This window comes from Chiloscyllium plagiosum, unplaced genomic scaffold (assembly GCF_037043375.1).
Source record: "Chiloscyllium plagiosum isolate Xiang-an unplaced genomic scaffold, Cpla_swu_hap1 HiC_scaffold_3, whole genome shotgun sequence".
NCBI lineage: Eukaryota > Metazoa > Chordata > Chondrichthyes > Orectolobiformes > Hemiscylliidae > Chiloscyllium > Chiloscyllium plagiosum.
The window spans coordinates 42,315,642-42,336,654 of record NW_028270141.1 but is presented as its reverse complement, the minus strand read 5'-3'; the positions used below and the strand labels follow the sequence as shown (position 1 = coordinate 42,336,654).

Below are 21,013 nucleotides of genomic sequence, written 5' to 3'. Positions count from 1 at the left end.
TGCCTCACAGGTATGGCCACTATCATTGTATCCAAGAGTCCCTTAATCCGTAACATGTAAAGAGCCACAAATCCTACCCAAAAAGTGGATTTACTCAGAGCGTTTTGGTCCAAGTGATACAATTAATTTCACCTGATTTGTTTGGATAGTGAGGGGTGAACAAGAGATCATGCTTGGTCAACAAAGTGGATAAGAAAAGTGAACTGAAAGCCTTGTAACCACTGTCTCTCTCATATTCTGTACCACTCACAATGAAATACAATCGGAGATCAGCCACAATAATTTGTTTCTGCATAATTCCTTTATTACAGCACTCTTCTCCTGGTTTCCAAAATGGGTGTCAGGACCCCAGGTGGGGTTCTCAACCTGACATTTTGGGATTCCAGGCTGAGTCAGCATTGCTGTCAGCATGCTCTGACTGAATTGGAACAGCTGCACTCTGCTCTAAACATGTAGGCTCTCACATCACCCCCAAACAGGCCTCACCAAGTCAGTGTCAATTTCCAAGCTTGAAATGGGGTCGGACAGAGAAAAATTTGGGAAGCACTGCCCCCAAGTTTAGCAAGTATCTAGAATACATTCCCAGGTGGCGAGAAGATTACCGACTCTGTACATCCTTAAAGTTGTGTTATTGCCTAATGGGCTTATCATACAAAAGGCAAGTGATGCCTATATAGATCACAAAATGGTGTTAACTGCTTTAAAAAGTGTAATTTTCCAATACTTTGTTTTCCTTATATTCTATTTGTTTTTCAGTTATTTGATTCCTCTAAGAAATGAGATGTTTTGGGTAAAGGGATAAAAGTGCAATCATCTCATTATGATCTAGCTATCAAATGACTTTAAGACAACTTTTCTCGATAAGTGAGTCACTTGCTGTTCATCAATGTTACACACTTGCAAACCGGCTCAGACATTTCATAGCAGCAATATCAATTAAAATTTGACACCTTATGTAATAAGGTAATATTTGGATATTGTTAAGAGGTAGGTTATAAAGGACCATCTCAACAGATAAGGATAAACTAAGATAAAGTTGAAATAATTGCACAGTGGCTGGTGTCCCATCACCAAGTCACCATTTATACGTGCACAGCACACTGGCTGTGGCCAGCCAACTCAGAGTCAGTCCCTGAAGTTAGGAGACTCTGAATTCCCTGTCAATTAGGGCTCCCTGATTGGCTTAGGTGAACAGACCCAAATCAAGGATCTGAGTCAATAAGATCTACCTGGTTCCAATCACTACAGGGGTTTTGGGGAGAATTCACTCACTTGGGAACTAGACAGCTGAATGAAACAAAGGAGGAGTGAAGAAAATTAGGGACGTGCAAGATGCAAGAACTGAAGAGAGCCAAGAACCAAGCCCTCACAGGGTTGTGAGGGCAGAAAAATTATGAAGTTAGGAAACTTAATGGCCATGGAGGGCTCTCAATACAAGGACGGAATTTTAAATAGTGAACACAGACATGTTGAGTGAAGGGAATGTAGTGCAAGTTGGAATATCAGCAGCAGTTCAAGTTCAAAGAGAGTCAAAGATAGGAGGACAGCCAAGAGATCATTTTGAATAGTTGTGTCCAGAAATGACAAAACAGGGATTCGGGATTCAGCAACTAATGCTGCACAACTGGGCAACTCAGTTTCTGAGTCGGTTTTCAAGAAAATATTCAGGAAAATATAATTACCAATACAAAAGGTTAAAAATAGAAGTTAAACTGAAATGCATAAATGTGGAAAACCTTACATGTATTAAGTGACCTAACATTTGTCTTATTTTAAGTGAAAGCTTTGTAACGTATCAAAGAGTCAAACTGCCCAATTAGTGAGAGAAGATACTGGTGAGCTTCCAATTTTAACTGCTGTTGTATCAATATACTCAGTGCTGCTTGGAAGGGCTAATACTCATGATAGTTAAGGCATGCTGATATAGTTCCACTTCAGGGTGGTGTGGGGCTTGGAGGGAAACTTGCAGGTGATGGTGATGTCATGTATGTGCTGCCCTTGTCCATCTGAGTGGTAAAGGTCAGGAGTTTGGAAGATGCTGTGGAAGGAGGCAGTCAAGTTGCTGCAGTGTAGTTTGGAGATAGCACACACTGCTGCCACTGTGTGACAATGGTGAATGGTGGACGGAGTCACTGCTGAAGGTGTTGCATATGACACCAATCAAATAGGTTCCTTTGTCTTCGATAGTGTCAAACTTGAATGTTGGAGTTTCGCTCATTCAGACAAGTCAAGGTTACCTCATCACATTTTAAATTGCGACTTGTAGAGGGTGGGCAGGCTTTGGATCAGGAGCTGAATCACTCAACAATATTTATAAAGCTGGTGGAGTTAACTTTGGTAATGCTAACTTCCATGATGTTGATGCAGGCAGATTCAGTTATATGCTCAGTAATGGTATGAACGACAAGGGTAGCTAGAATACTCAGTGTAGGGAAATGGCAGGATTGGGTCATCTGGATTAGACTTTGTAGTTGGTTGATTAGTGAGAGCTCAGTGTCTCAACCTTGCCTCCATGAAACACTCATGAGAATAGTTAGGTTTAATTCATAGCAATGAGGTGAAAGGAAAATGGCAACAAGAAAACAGAACTGCACAAATTGTCAGTAGCAGTATAAAACATTTAAGCTACAGAAATTCAAATCAGCAGACCACTGTGTGTTGTACATTCTCGTTAATATTAAGAACCTTGTGAGATGTTAAAGGGTTAATTTGTTCTGCAGACCTGCAAGAAATTGGGTGTCCAAGGGTAGGGTGCTATGTTTTTGTCTTGCAGGAGGAAAGTAAAAAAGTTTACATTGCCATCTCTGACTATTCAAAAGTGAATTTACATTGTCATCTCCTGTCATTCAGAATCAATAAGAACACTGCAGTTGGAATTCTGACCACACCCTGGAGTTAGAAAACAATTTACAACGGATCTGACCATTAAGGGATGATTTTCATGATACGGTTTCTGGAGATGATCAGGTCGCTGCACTGTGTCTTGAGTGGCATGTGATTGTGAGGGAGTGACTGGGGGGTGTCCTGTGGGCATTACTGACTGATGTAAAGATTTTGTGTAAAGGAAGGACTGACGCTTTGTTCAGTGACATCCCTTGACATGGCTTCACAAGCATCACGAAGTTTGTTAAAGGGTTCCTCCAGAAAGCTTATACAGTACTTGTCTAATAAAAGTTTGGTTGTTCACAGAAGTTGGCGTGCCGCAGTTGCATCAAGTGTGCAAGAATCTCAAGAAAAAGAACCAAACACTTGCTGCAGCAAATTAGGGTGACAGGAAAGCTTCAGTACAACTTCAGATGGGTTCCACAGGTTTTAAGAAGTAAGGAATCAAAAACTCCAGAAATTATAGTTACTTTGTTAATTACAGTATTCATAGTGCCAGAATTGAAACCGTAAATTCCAAAAACTCAGTTCCATCTGTTACATGCCAAGTTCAATCTGAAAAATCAAACAAGTTACAGATTTATTATCTTGTTTGACTTGTACTGTGTTCACCAGTGATATATTTTCCTTTTGTGGTAATGTTAATGTCACATACACAACTATTTTCCACTGAGAATCATTCAGATTTTGAATCAAATTTGAATAATTTCCACCTTCAAGATGAAGGCCAGTAAACCAGTTGCAATCACATGCCAGACTGCAGTTCTCTGTCATCAGAGGAGCAAATAGAAACATATTACAAGAAATAATGAGAAGAGCCTTAGCTTAACAGGATGAACATAAACAGGCTGGTGAGATGGGGTGCAGAGTGGCAAATTGAATTTAATTTTGTTAACTATGGAGGTTTCAGGGAGGAAAACAAGACAAAGGAAGTATAGAGGATCAGAGAGACCTTGGTGTACATGGCCGCAGATTCTTAAATGCAGCAGGACAGATAGATATTTGTGGGTCAGAGAGGGGGAGGGTATTTAAACTAAGAGGTAGGTAGTTCAGGGGTTGAGAGGAATTCATTTTCAACCAGAGGATGGTGGGAACTCACTTCCTGGAAAGGGTGTCAGAGGCAAGAGCCATCACAACATTGAAACAGTATTTAGATGAACACTTAAGGCGCCATTGCACACATGGCTACAGGCAAAGTGCTACAAAATGGAATTAAAGTAGATAGGTGCTTGGTGACTTGCATTAAGATAACAGACTGAAGGGACTCTGTTGTAAAATTCCATGACTCTCCAACTTGCATTTATAGTTAACATTCTTTTTTAAAGACTCCTTACAATGTGAAAACAGGCCCTTTGGCCCAACCAGTCCACACCAACCCTCCGAACAGTAACCACCCAGACCCATTTCCCTCTGACTATTGCACCTAACACTATGGACAATTTAGCATGGCCAATTCACCTGACCTGCACATCTTTGGACTGTAGGAGAAAACCGGAGCACCCAGAGAAAACCCACACAGACACGGGGAGAATGTGCAAACTCCCCACAGACAGTCACCAGAGGCTGGAATCGAACCTGGGACCCTGGTGCTGTGAGGCAGCAGTGCTAACCACGGAGCCACCGTGCCACCCCTTTTGACATGGTTAAAGGTCACAAGACATTTCACAGCTACACTATCAGGCAAAATGGACTGGTAAAATGGACAGACATGGTAAGTGTAATTTAATGCAGTCAAGTGCAAAGTGACACAGAATGAAAGAGAAGGAGACTGAAGAGACAACAGGAACTAACTGGTAAAAGTTTGAAGGGAGTGTGGCTGACAGACCTGGGAGTGTATGCAAACAAGTCTGTGAAGATAGCAGGACAAGATCATTTAAAAAAAATTGTGGTTAAAATTCTGGACAACAATTTGAGGAAAGCTTGAGAGTGGGTGTATTAAAGTGTAATTGGAATGGTAACAAGGATGAGAAACTTAAGTTATGTAAAAAGACTGCAGAACTTGGAACTGTTGATCCTTAAAGCAGAAAAGGTTAAGAGGAAATATACAGGTGTTAAAATTAATCGGGGATTTTGACAAAGGGAAACTTTTCCCAGTGGCTGAAAACTTAAGTGTAAATGTAAGGTGCTCAAGGAAGAATCAGAAGCAACAGCATGATTTTTTTTTTTAAATGCAGCAATTTTGATGATCTAGAATGCACCAGATGAAAGGAGGTTGAAAGCAGATTTAATTGCATCATTTGGAAGAGAATTAAATGGATAAATAATACAAGGAAAGAAAATTAGGGTAATTTAAAGTTGCAGTGAGCTGCCTTTTGAATTGCTGCAGTCAATGCTGCAGGAATAACAACACAGAAACTGGATACAAACAACAGGGGAAAATTAACAGCATCCAGAGTTCTCTCCAGATTGTATGGCAAAAGGAGCAACTAGGAATAAGCAAAAAATGCTGTCCTCTCCAGCGATATCCACTTCATATGAATTACTTCAAAACAAATTGAGAGAGGTGAGGGGAGGCAATGGCATAAATACTGTGCAAATGAGGATGACAATTTTACTATTGAGGTCAAACTTGACAAGTCTGTTAGAATTCTTTGAGGTAATGAGCAGGTTAGACAACAGAGAGCTAGTGGATGTGGTCTATTTGGATTTCCAGAAGGTCTTTGACAAGGTGCTACACAGGAGGCTGCTAAATAAAACAAAAGCCTATGGTGTTAGGGGCAAGGTATTGGCACAAAGAGAGGATTGGCTGACTGGCACAAGCCAGAGCATAGGGATAAAGAAGTCTTTTTCAGGATGGCAGCCAGTGAAGTTCTGCAGATGTCAGTGTTAAGACAGTTATTCACATTATACATTAATGATCTGGACCACAGAACTGAGGACATGGTTGCTAGGCTTCCAGATGACACAAAGGTAGGCAGAGGGACAAATAGTGTTAAGGAAGTGGGGAGGTTGCAGGGCTTGGAAGGGCGAGGAGAGTGGGCAAAGAAGTGATAAATTTTACAAATGTAGCAAAGTGTGAGGTTATGCACTTTGGTAGTAAGAATATAGAGGCATAGACCATTTTCTAAATGGGGTAAGGATCAGAAATCTGATGCACAAATTAACTGAAGAACATAGAGAATCCTGAACTCGGACTCATAAGGTTAACAAGCAGGCTAGGAAGGCAAATGCAATGTTGATATTCTAGCCCTCTTGTAATGAATGTATGAGAAGAGATGTACTGCTGAGGCTGTAGAAGGCTCTTGTCAGACTGGAATTGGAATATTGAGAACTCTGGGTCTTGTATCTAAGGAAGCATGCATTGGTATTGGAGGCGACCCAAAAGAGGTTTACAGAATGATCCTGGGGATGAAGGTTTATCACAGGAGGAACAGTTGAGAACTCTGGGTCTGTTGTCAATGCAGTTTAGAAGGATGAGGGGGTCATTTGATTGAAACTTACATAACATTAAGAGCCCGACATAGAGTGGATATGAGAAAATGTTCGACTAGCAGGAATGACTAGGGCCTGAGGACACAGCCTCAGAGTGAAGGGACGGCCCTTTCAAACAGAAAAAGAAGTATTTCTTCAGAGGGTGGTGAAATCTTTGGAACTTAATAGTCCTAAATACACTCAATGACTTGGCCTCCACCGCCCTCTGTGGCAGAGATAGGTAGGTTCTTGACCGTTAAGAGGATCAAGGGCAAAAGGCAGGTGAATGGGGTTGAGAAATATATCAGCTGGGATTGAATAGCCTAACTCTGCTCCTGGATCCAACTGTCTTCTGGTCTAAAGCAGTCGATGAACAGAAGGGTTTTGAGAACTCTCTTTAGATAGTTTCAGATTTATTAACTGCATTTAAATTCTACCGGCTGAAGGGATTTGAATTTGTCCGTCTAACATTAATTTGGTCCTCTGAATTACACATTCACATTCCTTATGAACAATAACATCAAAAGAGAGAGTGCAGCAATGACTAAGATAAGAAAATTCATAAGTGAATGCTCAAAATAATCCACCACCTGGAAGAAGGTTTTATATCCCAAGTGGCTTACATTTACTCATGTAAAATTGTTACATATTTACAGAAAAAATTGGATATACATCAACATCATAAATAACTGCATCACAAGTTGAGATATGGAGACTATAGAAATCTTTTGTTGTTATATTTTAATGTGTTCATGAAATGGTAACAGACTTTGGTACTATTCTACTTCAAGAAAGTAATACTAGTTCTACAAATACTTCCAGCAGCGTGCCCCAGGTTAGAATATTGCAGCCTTTGAATATAAAAACAATTGACTGACTGGTTCTGCTTTCCATAACTAAACTCCCAATCTTCATCACCCTCCTGTCAATATTATAAGCTACCTCATCTATATTCTTAGCATGAATATGCATTTCCCTCTCAATGCTCTCTCATCTCCCTTCACAAGCTCCATAAAACTTAGGTGTAGCTTTTGGGACTCCATTCCCACTAAGATCCTACCCAATGACACCTGATAAAGGCTTCCTCTTCTTCTCTCTTGCTATTTTCCTTTAAAAACCAGCATTTCTTCCTGAAATAATGTGCTGTCAACTCTTCCATCCTTGCAACCACCACTCATTCATACTATCTCATCCTTTCCCAAGTCCTAAGGCATGTTGCTTCTGAATAAATCTCAGTCCATTTCTCCTCCTCTTGGTCTTGTTCATACTTCAAATTGAAAATGTTCATCATTAAATCAACTGTGACATTTGGTAAGGTTTAGTGGTTGACATTAAGGTCTATCTATGCAGTGAAGCAAGGGTCTGTGCAAAGATACTGCAGAAGATTGACTTTTGGATGAGTGGGTGAGTCAGGATTCTGTCCGCTTGGGTCATCTCTGCTTTCAACACACACTTGCTTTTGAAGGAAACTGCACCAATGTTTTTTATTCAGCTCAGCCAGATAGGTGCGCTGATCCTGGGCGAGTTTCCCCAAGACTCTATCAATATAAAAACTCCCAACGAAAGCTTTTTTTACTGTTTTTGTAATGTTTCTTTTGACCATCATGATGCCACACATCTGATAAAAGCTTGACACAGAAACTTTCCTTTGGTGAGTGATTGTCAGGCATTCTGACTTGCTTGGCACACCAACCAGGTGAGCAACTCAATGTCTGGTATCCATCATCTGTCAGGAACTTCCGAAGGCAGTTTGAGTGAAATGAGTTGAGGTTCTTGGCATGATGCTGGTACACAGTCCTTTTTGTGTGGAGCTCTACATGCACAGACAGTCACAGCTAGATCAGTTGCATCAACTGCTTCTCACATGTACACTCGCCGCTATCTCAGAATGCTCCAAATAGTTATCCTGGGTTCCTTCTCTTCAACATATTGCATTTGGTATCAACATTTGAAAATAAAAGGCAACTGAAGAACTCAGCTCTTCCTCTTCACTTCCTCTCTACATCTCAGTGACATCTGAGACTATACTATAGCGGGTTCAGAAAAGATTTACCAGGATGTTGCAGGGACGAGAGGGTATGAGTAAAAAGGAGAGGCTGGAATATAGTAGGTTCAGGGATGACCTTAGAGGTTTATAAAATAATGAGGGGCAGAGGTAAGGCAAATAGACAAGGTCTTTTCAATATGGTGGGAGAGTTCAAAACTCAAGGCTTTCTTTTTAAGGTGAGAGATGAGAAAGATTTTTAAGGGACCAGAGGGGCAACCTTTTCACACAGAGGATGGTTCCTGCATGGAATAAACTGCCAGAGGAATTGAGCGTGGGGTGCTGGAAAAGCACAGCAGGTCAGGCAGCATCCAAGGAGCAAGAAAATAGACGTTTCAGGTGAGGGCTTTTACCCCCAACGGCGATTTTCCTGCTCCTCGGATGCTGCCTGACCTGCTGTGCTTTTCTCACACCACACTCTCAATTCTAATCTCCAGCATCTGCAGTCCTCACTGTTGCCTGCCAGAGGAAGTGGTAAAAGCAGTTACAGTTACAACATTTGGAAGACATTGGGGAAGGTATACGAACAGGAGAAGCTTATAACAATTTGGCCCAAACTCAGACAAAAAAAGGACTCATTTAATTTGGGAAACTTAATAGGCATGGATGAGTTGGACTGAAGGTCTGTTTCCATGCTGTTTGATTACGATCTGCAAGGTCCTTTGGGCTGTAAATTGGTAATCCCGACTGAAAGGTTGAATTCTCACCACTAACACCAACTTTGCATCTTTGGCTACTATCTCAGTTTAAAACACATAGCATAGCTTTCTACCTTTCTATCCAACTCCAGGCTGAGCTCCTAATCCCTTTCAAGCACAAAGTCAGCCTATTTACAGCTCTGGGACATCGATTAGCTCTGCCTATAAAACCTGCACGCGTGCCTTATAGTATTTGGATTTGGCTGTATAAATGATTTTGTAGCAGTCTCCCATTCTTTCATTCTTACTAAAGAAAAGCTGACCCAAAACCCTGCTGTCCATGTCCCTTTCAACAAGAAATCATATCTCCTCACCACTGCTGACTGACATGAATTTTCAGCTTCCTTAACCCCTCAAAAGTTAATCAATAGCACCATCTTTAATAATAAGGCATCAATGCACAAATATTTCAAATCATTGGTTTAATTTGTAGTTATTATACTTGTCAACATTGAATCATTCGAGTTAAGGAAAAGTGTAAGAGCATGAGTGCATACCTTGAGTGGACCTTTGATGTGATCATCTTGCACTTCCACAGTTGAAGAATCATGTTTGAAAGTGACCTTTTCAAAAAAAAAGCATAAGCCCTCTCACTAAAAATATCATAAGCACGAGTATGAAAATCTGACAAGTGTCAAATATTTACACAAGCCTGTAACAGTAATAGATATTTTGAGAAGTTCGACCTACACCACAACCTATCAATAGTTCTAAAGACATGTCAAAGAACTATTTAACGTTGTAACTATGAATATAATTTCAAAGTCAGAATGTATGCTTGAAAGGTTTATAACCTGCATTTTAAGTTAGCTAGCCTTTTTTGCACAAAGCTTTAAAACCATTACCCAAAATGAAATATTGTTTCATTTATGCAAAACAGCTACTTAACTGAAGCAAGTTGTAAAGATTCTCGAAGCAACGAGCAGCAGGCCAGTCACCTTTAAGTTCCCTTCCCAGTCAACCACTGACTTGACTTGGCATACAAGGAATGCTTAATACCCAAACACTACATCACTGTCGTGTTTCCACTTCTTCCCTCCTCCTCCTCTAACCAAAACAAACAGTGGAGAGGTAGAGAGACATGCTATTGCAAGGTTTGTTGGCAGCAGAGTAAGTAGTAAGGCTTTGGCTCAAGAGGCTTCAGAAAACAGTGGCTCAGCAAAAAAGTACAGATAAGCTCAGGTAAAGTCCTTTTAAATTTATCGCAGTTCAGGTGGCGGTTAGGGCAGATGTGGGAGCTCATGGAGACGTCCATTGTCCCTGATGACTACACGTGTGGGAAGTGCACTCTGCTGCAGCTCCTGGGAGAAAGTGTTAGGGAGCTGGAGCTGGATGCACTTAGGATCATCTGAGATGCTGAGTGCTTCATCGGTAAGAGTTTTAGTGAGGTGGTCACACCTAAGGTGCAGGCAGAGTAGTACCTGGGTCACCACCAGGAAAGGCGAAGGGAGTAGGCACAAAGTGCAGGAATCCCCTGTGGCCATTCCCCTCAAAAACGATTATATTGTTTGGATTCTGTTTTTTTTTGGGGGGGGGGGGGCGGAGGGAGCATTCAGAGGAAAGCAGGAGCAGCCAGGTTGATTAGATTAGATTACATTACATTACATTACAGTGTGGAAACAGGCCCTTCGGCCCAGCAAGTCCACACCGACCCGAAGCGCAACCCACCCATACCCCTACATTTACCCCTTACCTAACACTACGGGCAATTTAGCATGGCCAATTCACCTTACCTGCACATCTTTGGACTGTAGGAGGAAACCGGAGCACCTGGAGGAAACCCACGCAGACACGGGGAGAACGTGCAAACTCCACACAGTCAGTCGCCTGAGGCGGGAATTGAACCCGGGTCCCTGGCGCTGTGAGGCAGCAGTGCTAACCACTGTGCCACCATGCCGCGGCACTACAACTGGCTCTGGGGCACAGCAGAAAAGGGTAAAAAGTAAACGGGACCTTAGTGATAGGAGTCTTGATAGTCAGGGGGACAGATAGAAGACTGCGTGGCTGCAAAATAAGAATCCACGATTGGTGTTGTCTCCTGGGTGCCAGGGTCCAGGATGTCTCAGAGCAGCTGCAGATCATTCCCAAGGGGGAAAGTGAGCAGCCAGAAGTCATTGTGCATGTTGGCACAAATAACATTGGTAGAAGTAGGGATGTGGTCCTGCAGAGTGATTATAGAGAGCTATGAAAAAATGTTAAAAACCAGGATCTCGTTTGGGATAAGCGAGGGTAAGAATACGAGGATATGGAAGATGAATGTGTGGCTAAAAAAATTGGTGCAGGGGGCAGGGATTCAGATTATTAGATCATTGGGATCTTTTCTGGGACAAAGGTGACCTGTTCAAGAGGGACAGGTTGCATCTGAACTGGAGGGGAAACCAATAACTTGCCAGCCAGGTTTGTTAGTGCTGCAAGGGAGGGTTTAAACAAAATTGGTATGGGGGTGGGATCCTCAACAGCTGGGAGGGAAGTGAGAGACTCGAAAGAGATACAGTAATCAGAAATAGTAAATTGAAGAGTCAGGTCAGACTGAAACAGCAGGGAGCAAGGAATGCCTGTTAGATTTAATTGCATCTATTTCAATGTAAGAGGGTTGACAGGTAAGGCCGATTAACCCAGGGCGTGGATAGATACGTGGTACTGGGATATTATAGCCATTACAGAAACGTGGCTAAGGGAGGGACAGGACTGGCAGCTCTATGTACCAGGGTACAGGTGCTTTTGACAGGACAGAGGTGTTGGAAGGAGGGGAAGGGGAGTTGCATTTTTGATAAAGGCAAGTTTCACAGCAGTAGTCAGATGAAATACTTGAAGGATCATCCAGTGAGACTGTGGGTGTAGCTAAAAAAAAAAAGGGGGATGATGACGTTATTGGGGTTGTACTTAAGACCCCAACTAGTTAATGGGAATCAGGGGAACAAATATGCTGGGAGACTGGGGAGACTCACAGGAGTAATTGAGTTGTCACAGCAGGGGATTTTAATTTTCCGAACATAGACTGGGATTGTTAGAACGTAAAGAGGTGAAATGGGGTAGAATTTGCTAAGTGCGTTCAGGGAAGTTTCCTTAAGCAGTATATAGAGGCCACTACTCAGGATGGGGCAAAATTCCACCTATTGTTGAGAAATAGGGCAAGACAGGTGATGGAGGTGACAGTGGGGGAACACTTTGAGACCAGTGATCATAGTTCTATTAATTTTAAAATAGATATGGAGAGGGACAAAACTGATCCACAGATTCAAGTTCTCAATTGGGGCAAGGCGAATTTTGATGGAATTAAACAGAAGCTTGCAGGGGTTGGTTGGAGTGGTTTGTTTGCAGGCAAAGGGACCTCCGGCAAGTGGGAGGCCTTTAAAAGTGAGACAGCTAGAGTTCAAGGTCTCTATGTTCCTGTGAGGGTGAAGGGCAAAGTTGGCAGGAATAGGGAACCCTGGATGACAAGAGATTTTAAGGCTTTGACCAGAAAAGAGGAGGCATGGCTCAGATACAGGCAGCTGGAATCAAGGGAATCCCTGGCGTTATACAGGATTTTACTAAAGAATAAAATCAGGAGGGCAAAAAGGGGGTATGAGATTGCCTTGGCTGACAAGATTAGGGTGATTCCAAAGAATAACTAGAGAGAGAATAGGGCCCCCTCAAGGACCAAACTGGACATATACGTGTAGAACCGCAGGAAATGAGCGAGGTTCTCATGAATATTTCTCCTATGTGTGTTTACCATGAAACCAAGACAGGACGACTTGGGAAAGTTAGTGGTGATATCTTGGGGGTAGTCCACATGACAGTAGGGAAGGTGTTTGATGTATTAGAACATATGGAGGTGGATAAATCTCCTGGTCTTGACCAAATATATCCAAGAATACTGCAAGAGGCGAGAAAAGAAATTGCAGGGGCCCTGGCTGATATTTTTCCATCATTAGCCATGGGTGAGGTCCCAGAAGACTGGAGGGTAGTGCATGTTGTGCCATTATTCAAGAAGGGCTGCAAAGAAAAGTCTGGGATGTATAGACCAGTATGCTTAACATCTGTGGTGGGTACATTACTTGAGAAGATTCTGAGGGATAAGATATACATACATTTAGAAAGACAGGGTTTGATTAGGAGTAGTCAGCATGGCTTGGTGAGTGGGAGATCATGCCTCACAAATTTGTTAGAGTTCTTTGATAAAATGACCAGGTAGGTTGACTAGAGCAGGGCAGTAAATGTAGCCTATATGGATTTCAGTAAGGTCTTTGATAAGATTCCACACGGTAGGCTGCTCTGGACAGTTAGATAGCATGGAATCCAGGGCGAGCTGGCAAATTGAATTCAAAATTGGCTTGGTGGTTGGAAGCAGAGCATGATAATGGAAGGATGCTTGTCAGACTGGAGGCCTGTGATGAGCAAAGTGCCTCAAGGATCGGTGCTGTTTGTTATCCATATCAAATGATTTGAATGAGGAGGTACAAGGCATGATTAGTAAGTTTGCTGATGACACTAAAATCAGCAGTATCGTGGACAGTGAGGAAGGTTCTCAGAAATTGTAGCAGGACCTTGGTCAGCTGGGGAAGTGGGCCAAGAAATGACAAATGGAGTTTAATATAGATAAGTGTGAAGTGTTGCATTTTGGAAAGTCAAATCAAGGTAGAAGTTTCATGGTGAATGGTAGGGTCTTAAGGAGTATAGTGGAACAGGTGAATCTTGCAGTTCACGTTCACTGTTCTCTCAAAGTGGAGTCACAGGTAGACAGGGCAGTGAAGGAAGACTTTTGACACACTGGCCTTCATCAGACAGAGCACTCAGTAAAGAAGTTGGGAAGTTATGTTGCTGTTATACAGGACGTTGGTGAGGCCGCACTTGGGAGTACTGTGCTCAGTTACGGTCACCTTGTTAGGAAAGATGTTATTAAACTGGAAAAAGACTGCAGAAGACATTTACAAGGATGTTGCCAAGATTCAATGGTGTGAGCTAGAGGGAGAGGTTGCACACGCTAGGACATTTTTTTTCTTTAAAGTCTAAGAGACTGAGCGAGGACTTTATAGAGGTGTATAAGATTATGAAAGGTATCAATAGGGTGAAGATACTCAGTCTTTTGCCCAGGATTGGGGAATTGACGATTAGAGGGCATCAGTTTAAGGTTATAGGAGAAAGAATAAAAAGGTAACCTGAGGGGCGACTTTTTTTTTTAGAAAACTACATAGAAGGTGGTACATGCATATGGAAAGAGCGGCGAGTAGAAGTTGAGGCAGGTACATTAACAACATTTAAAAGGTATTTGGATAAAGATATGGATAGGAAAAGGATAGAAGGATATGAGCCAAATGCTGGCAAATGGAGTTAGCGCGAATGGTCATTTTGGTTGGCATGGCCCAGTTTGGGCCAAAGGGTTTGTCTCCATGCTGTATGACACTATGACTTTACTGATTGCTCCTTCAACATCACTGGGCCAAAATTTGGACCTCGATCTAATATTGCAGCAGTAAGCTAACAAAAAACACACACACCAAATACACACTGGGGAAGACCATAAAATACTGGCAAAGTTCAAACATGGCAGCATAATTATCATGGTAAAAAGGATTAACGGCGCTGCTCTTGCAATCAAAAATTGATTTTCTCTCACGTTTGTTGCTGAGGGGCCAACAGTAAGCCCATCAGTAGCAAGCAAGGGATAGCAGCAGTCTTCTGTTGGAGCAGCACAGAGATGGTGAGCAGCAGCCACGAGGAAGGCTGCGAGACAGCATAGCCAAAGATAAACAGTCCTGAGTTCACAATGGGAAAGAAAGTCAAGAAGCAACACTGCTGCTTCGCCTAGAAGATAGGGTAATGAGGATACTAAGTTGGGAGCAGGCAGGGGAAGGAGTGAAATTGTAAACCTGGTGAGCATCTGCAAAAGGGTCAGAGCAGTGTCATACCTATCATCAATGGAATATTCAATAACTGGGAACCAGGAAAACTGAAACTCACCAAGGTACTGAATTACCTGCAAATCAAGGTAAACGCACCAGCTTAAAGCTGTAAAAACTCAGGATGTTACAACATGGGGTAAACCCCTCTGCTAATTTAAACCAGCATCACAGAAAAGATTCACCCTATGCTGTAATCTGTTAAAATTCGAGAGGCAAAGAACTACCCCAAAAGTCACTATTTAAAAGTAAAAATTAACAACTTTATTTTTAAGTCTAACAGAGAATAATTAACAACTATTTACAATTCCTTTCTCTAAACTTATCTTTTACCTTCCCTTCTACAATACTGGTCCGATAAAAAATCCTGATTAAGATTTACAAAAAAAAAAATCACATTTCAAAACCAATCAGCTTGCTGAGTGTCCTCTGTAGATTTTCCTCTGTCTTCTTTTCTTCTTAGGGATTCTGTTTCACGTTATTGATAGATCAAGGGACCTTTAAGAAAGCTGTTCTGCAGGCAGCCTGTATCAGTTGATGGCTTGGCAGTTCTCTTTGCCAGTCTGGCTAACTGTTTTTGCCCCAAAACATTGAATTGTTCCATTGGTTTTAATACTAAATTCAAACTTGATTGGAGTTTGGTATCTTGGGGCATAGTTTAAACTGATTGGATGAATTTGATTTTGTCTCATAGCAACAGAAGTACTGCTCGCTGTTTGACCAAATGTTACATTTTAAAATTTTCCAGTACTCCATGGGCTTCTAAGTCCTTGCTAGCTTTTCAACTCTCAAAAGGTACAGTACACCTTACACCTTCATAGCACAGGTGAGATATTAAAGAGTTAATTTGCTCTGCTGACCTGCAGGAAATTGGATATCCCAAGGTTCAGGTGGGATGCCTCTGACTTACAGGCAGATTGTAAGGAAATCACATTCCCATCTCTTGGCATTCAAGCCCATTTGCATGGCCATTTCCTAGTTATTCAAAAGCTATTTACATTGTCTCCTACTATTCACATTTTCATCCCCTATCCAGAAATCAATGAGAACATTATAGTTGGAATTTGACAACTCTCCTAATAGTTACAAAAAAAGTTTGCAACAGATTTGACCATTAAGGGATGATTTGCATTACACTTTTTCTGAGGATGAAGTGGTCACTGCTTTGTGTCAAGTGGCATGGGACTGTGGGAGAATGGCTGGGGGTTGTCTTGTGGGCATTACTAACTGATGTAAAGATTTTGTGTAAAGGAAGGACTGTTTCCTTTGTCCGGGAGAGCTTTTGACATGACTCTGCAAGCCCTGCAAGGTGTGTCAGAAATTCCTCCAGAAAGTTTGTACTGTACTGTGCTTAATAAATACTGCTTGTTTTCAGAAGTTGGCATGTTGCAGTTGCATCAAGTGTGTAAGGATCTCAAGAGAAAAAGAACTCAACACAAGAACCACTATAACAGGTGGCAGGGGGGAATAAAATGTCATGGATACCATTGTAATAAATGCTGTGTCAATTGGATAATTAAATATCAAATACTTTTATAACAAACATTGGCAATTGAGACATATCACATCTGAAAGCATCTTGCATACTATGAATTACTTGAGGTGCAACGAATGTGTTAGAGACAAATTTGTGACTGTTAAACTGTTTGTTCATCAATCCACAAGGAGAAAAAGTGTTTGTTCTTTTTTTCTTGTGCATAAAACTGTATATTAGTTATTATTTAAAAAAAGCCTTCGTTGCTAACTTATGTTGTGTGTCTTCAAATACTGCGTTGTCAAGGAAGTTAAAGCTTTCCTATAGCGCTGTAGCTTTACAACAATAAAGCTGAGAAAGTTTTTCTGGTTGTTAATGCATTCTAATTCTATTTCTGTTCCAGTCCAAATACACCACACATCAAGACAAATAAAGAAGGTACCATTACTACGTGACAGCATTACCTAATACAGGGATTTGAGAGAATAAAAAGGTAGCTGTCAAAAGTCAAAAAAACCTAGCCCCCAAGAAAATCCAGTGGGGCTCTCAAAAAATTACAATGGCCCCATTAGCAGACAATTGAGAACACAGACATGTAGCAGTTCAAGAAAGCAGCTCACCATCACCTCTTCAAGAACAATGCGTTTTTTTTTAAAAATGTAGTCTTCTTGAACTGCTACAATCCCTTTGGTGTTGGTATACATACAGTGCTGTTAAAAGGGGAGTTCCAGGATTTTGATCCAGTGACAGTTCAGGAACGGTGATATATTTCCAAGTCAGGAGAACGAGTGGCTTGGAAAGGAATTTATCAATCAAGGTGTTCTCACGTATATAGAGAGATAGAGTCACAGAGATGTACAGCACGGAAACAGGCCCTTTGGTCCTATTTGTCCATGCCAACCAAATGTCCCAACCCAATCTAGTCCCACCTGCCAGCACCCTGCCTATCTCTCTCCAAACCCTTCCTAATCATACACCCATCCAGATGCCTTTCAAATGTTGCAACTGTTCTGGCCTCCACCACTTCCTCTGGCAGCTCATTCCATATCCATACCACCCTCTGCATGAAAACGTTGCCCTTTAGGTCTCTTTTATATCTTTCTCCTCATCCTAAACCTATGCCCTCTACTTCTGGACTCCTCCCCCCCCAGGGAAAAGACCTTGTCTGTTTACCCTATCCATGCCCCTCATGATTTTATCAACCTCTATGAAGGTCACCCCTCAGCCTTCGATGCTCCAAGGAAAACAGCCCCAACCGATTCAACTTCTCCCTTTCGCCAAATTCTCCAACCCTGGCAACATCCATGTAAATATTTTCTGAACCCTTTCAAGTTTCACAACATCTTTTCAATAGGAAGGAGACCAGAATTGCATGCAATATTCCAAAAGTATGCTGCCTTTGTTCTTGGTGGTCAGGTGGCAGGTTGTCAAGAAGCTGTACGAGGTCCAAGATAGGTGGTAAAATGCTGGCATGACCCATATCTCAAATGTGAACAGGTAAAAATATTGAGAAATAGGCATTTCCACCACAGAACTTGTGCTGAGAGAAAATATTGATAATGTAATGCAAAAACTGACTCATCTACAACACTTCACTGTTAATGGATCAAACATGTTTCATCTGTTTAAATTTCCAGTGTGAATTTCCAATACATGTAGTTCTGTACTGGCAATATTCTTTCAGATTTTGAATTTCTATTATCACTAAAAACATTTATAGTTCAGGGTCAAACAAAAGTCTAGTGGACTTGTTGGGCCAAAGGGCCTATTTCCACACTGTAGGGAACCTAATGTAAACACATCAGTAATTGTTAATCATATTAGTAACTCAATGATTGTCAAGGGATTAACAGGAGTGTAAATAACACAAGTGCCCATTTCCTCTTGTGGTACCACAGGCTTATCCATTTACAGGAAGTCATTATTGTATTTTGACTAGGTAATGAACACGGGAGAGAGAATGAAAACACAATTTGGGCATGTCAACAGACTGGGGCACACCCCACTGCCAATTCAAATGGCAATACCTTTTTGTCTGGGTTAAATTTTGCAATATTCATATTCAAAGAATAAAACAACTTTGATTCAACCTCATAACCCTTGAATTCTTATAATTGCTTTCAACCAAAGTTTGTCTTTCCTACATTCATTTATGAACAGTCAGAACACTCATAATATTTTATGCTAATTAATAAAGCTTGCTGCGAAAACAGCGCGCTACATTCTGCCCATCTCTAAAACTGGCTTTGCAGCTAATTAAAAGATCGAATATTTAAGTGTTGGATATGGATCACCTCACTGAAGGAGCTAGTTCAAGCTCAGCCCAGAGTTACCAGCAGTCCTCTGAGAACCTGAATAATTGGCGAGAGCACCACTCTCAATCCAGGACATCAATAATTGGTATTTACTGACCAAGAAATCACTGGATAGCAATAATTAGCAGGAAGCCTGCTGAATTTCTAACTGAAGTGAGGGGCATAGTGGTCAACTGCAGAGCTTCACGTATTACACAATTTTAAGATGTGCTGTCACAGCACATGCCAACAGTACACAGAACAGTACAGCACAGTATCGAATCTTCGGCCCACGATGTTGTGCTGAGCATTTATCGTAATCCAAGCTCAACCTAACCTATGCACCCCTCAATTTACAGCCATCCATGAGCTTGTCCAGCAGTTGCTTAAATGTCCCTGACGCAACTACCACTGCTGGCAGTGCATTTTACCCACCCACCACTCTGCGTAAAGAACCCACCTCTGACATTTCCCCTAAACCTTCCTCCGATCACCTTAAAATTATGACCCATTATGACAGCCATTTTTAGCCTGCGACTTTTCCACAGGGCATCTCCTCTATCTCTGCCTCTCATTACCTTGTACACCTCTATCAAGTCACCTCTCTTCCAGTGTGAAACGCCAGTGCTCACTCAACCTTTCTTCATAAGACAAGCCCTCCAATCTAGACAGCATCACGGTAAATCTCCTCTGCACCCTCTAAAGCATCTCCATCCTTCCTATAATGAGGTGACCAGAACTGAGCACAATATTTCAAGTGTGGTATATCAGGGCTCCACAGAGCTGCAGTGAAACCTTGCAGCTCTTAAACTCAACCCCCCCCCCCCCCCACCCTCGCTAATTAAAGCCAAAACACCATACACCTTCTTAACAACCCTATCAACTTGGGTGGCAACTTTTAGGGATCTATGGACATGGATGCCCCTGTTCCTCTACACAGCCAAGAATCCTGTCTTTAACCGTGTATTCAGCATTCAAATTTGACCTTACAAAATGAATCACTTTGCATTTATCCAGGTTGAATTCCATCGGTCACTTCTCAGCACAGCTCTGCATCCTGTCAATATCATGCTGTAGCCTGCAACAGCCCTCTACAACACCACTGAAGTTTATCTCATTGACAAACTTACTAACCCACCCTTCCACTTCTTCAAAACTACAAAGAGCAGAGGTCCAAGAACAGATCCCTGTGGGACACCACTGGTCACCGACCTCCAGGTGGAATACATGCCATTTACTACCACTCGCTGTCTTCTTTCGGTGAGCCAATTCTGTATCCCATACCTCCTAACTTTCTGATTAAGACTACTCTGGGGAACCTTATCAAATGCCTTATTGAAATCCACAAATACCACATCCACTGCTCAACCTTCATCAACTTGTCTCATCACCTCCTCAAAGAACTCAATAAGGCTTGTGAGGCATGACCTGCCCCTCACAAAGCCATGCTGTCTATGTTTTTCCTAACAGTCATAAATCCTATCTCTCAGAATCCTTTCCAGTACCTTGCTTACCACAGATGTAAGACTGACAGGTCTGCAATTCCCAGGGATTTCCCTATTCTCTTTCTTGAGCAGACGAACAGAGGTACTCCTCCCATGGAGAGTGAGAATGAAAAAATCATCACCAGCGGCGCAACAATCTCATTCCTTGCTTCCCATAATAACCTTGGATATATCTGGTCCGGCCCTGGGGACTTAACTGTCTAGATGTTTCCCAGAATTTCCAGCACATCCACTTTCTTAATATCAATCTGTTTAACCCTATTAATCCGGCCCACAGTGTTCTCACTATCAACAAAGTCCCTCTCTCTAGTGAATACTGAAGCAACAAACTGATTCAGGGCCTCCCTATCTCTTCAGACTCCAGGCACAAGTTCCCTCCACTATCCCTGATCATTCTCTTATTCCTTATGTACGTGTAGAACGCCTTTGGGTTTTTCCTAATCTTTCCTGCCGAGGCATTTTCGTGCCCCGACCTACCTCCCCTCAGTCCATTTTTGAATTCTTTCCTAACTACCCTGTAATCTTCTAAAGCTGTGCGAGATCCTTGCTTCCTCAACCTTATGTAAGCTTCCTCTTCCTCTTACCAAGAAGCTCCTGTGCTCTTGTCATCCAAGGCTCTTTTACCTTGCCATTCCTTGCCTGTCTCAGTGGGACAAAGTTATCCAACACTCGCAACAAGTGCTCCTTAAAACAGCCTCTATGGTTCTGTTGTGCTTTTTCCAATGTTCCACAGCTCCTGTCTAACAGCAGTATAAATTTCCCCTCCCCCAATTAAATACTTCCCATACTGTATGCTCCCATCCCTCGCCATAGTAAAGG

At 41.9% G+C, this 21,013-nt stretch overlaps 1 protein-coding gene across 2 annotated transcripts in view; it reads right to left on the bottom strand.

Annotated features, from left to right (window-relative positions):
• arid4b (AT-rich interaction domain 4B) overlaps positions 1 to 21,013 on the bottom strand; it is a 189,483-nt gene that overhangs the window by 102,928 nt on the left and 65,542 nt on the right. For both annotated transcript variants that reach the window (XM_087978705.1, XM_087978712.1), the window contains exon 4: positions 9,534 to 9,599. In XM_087978705.1, the coding sequence (XP_087834831.1) occupies positions 9,534 to 9,599 (66 nt within the window). The remainder of the gene's footprint in view (positions 1 to 9,533; positions 9,600 to 21,013) is intronic.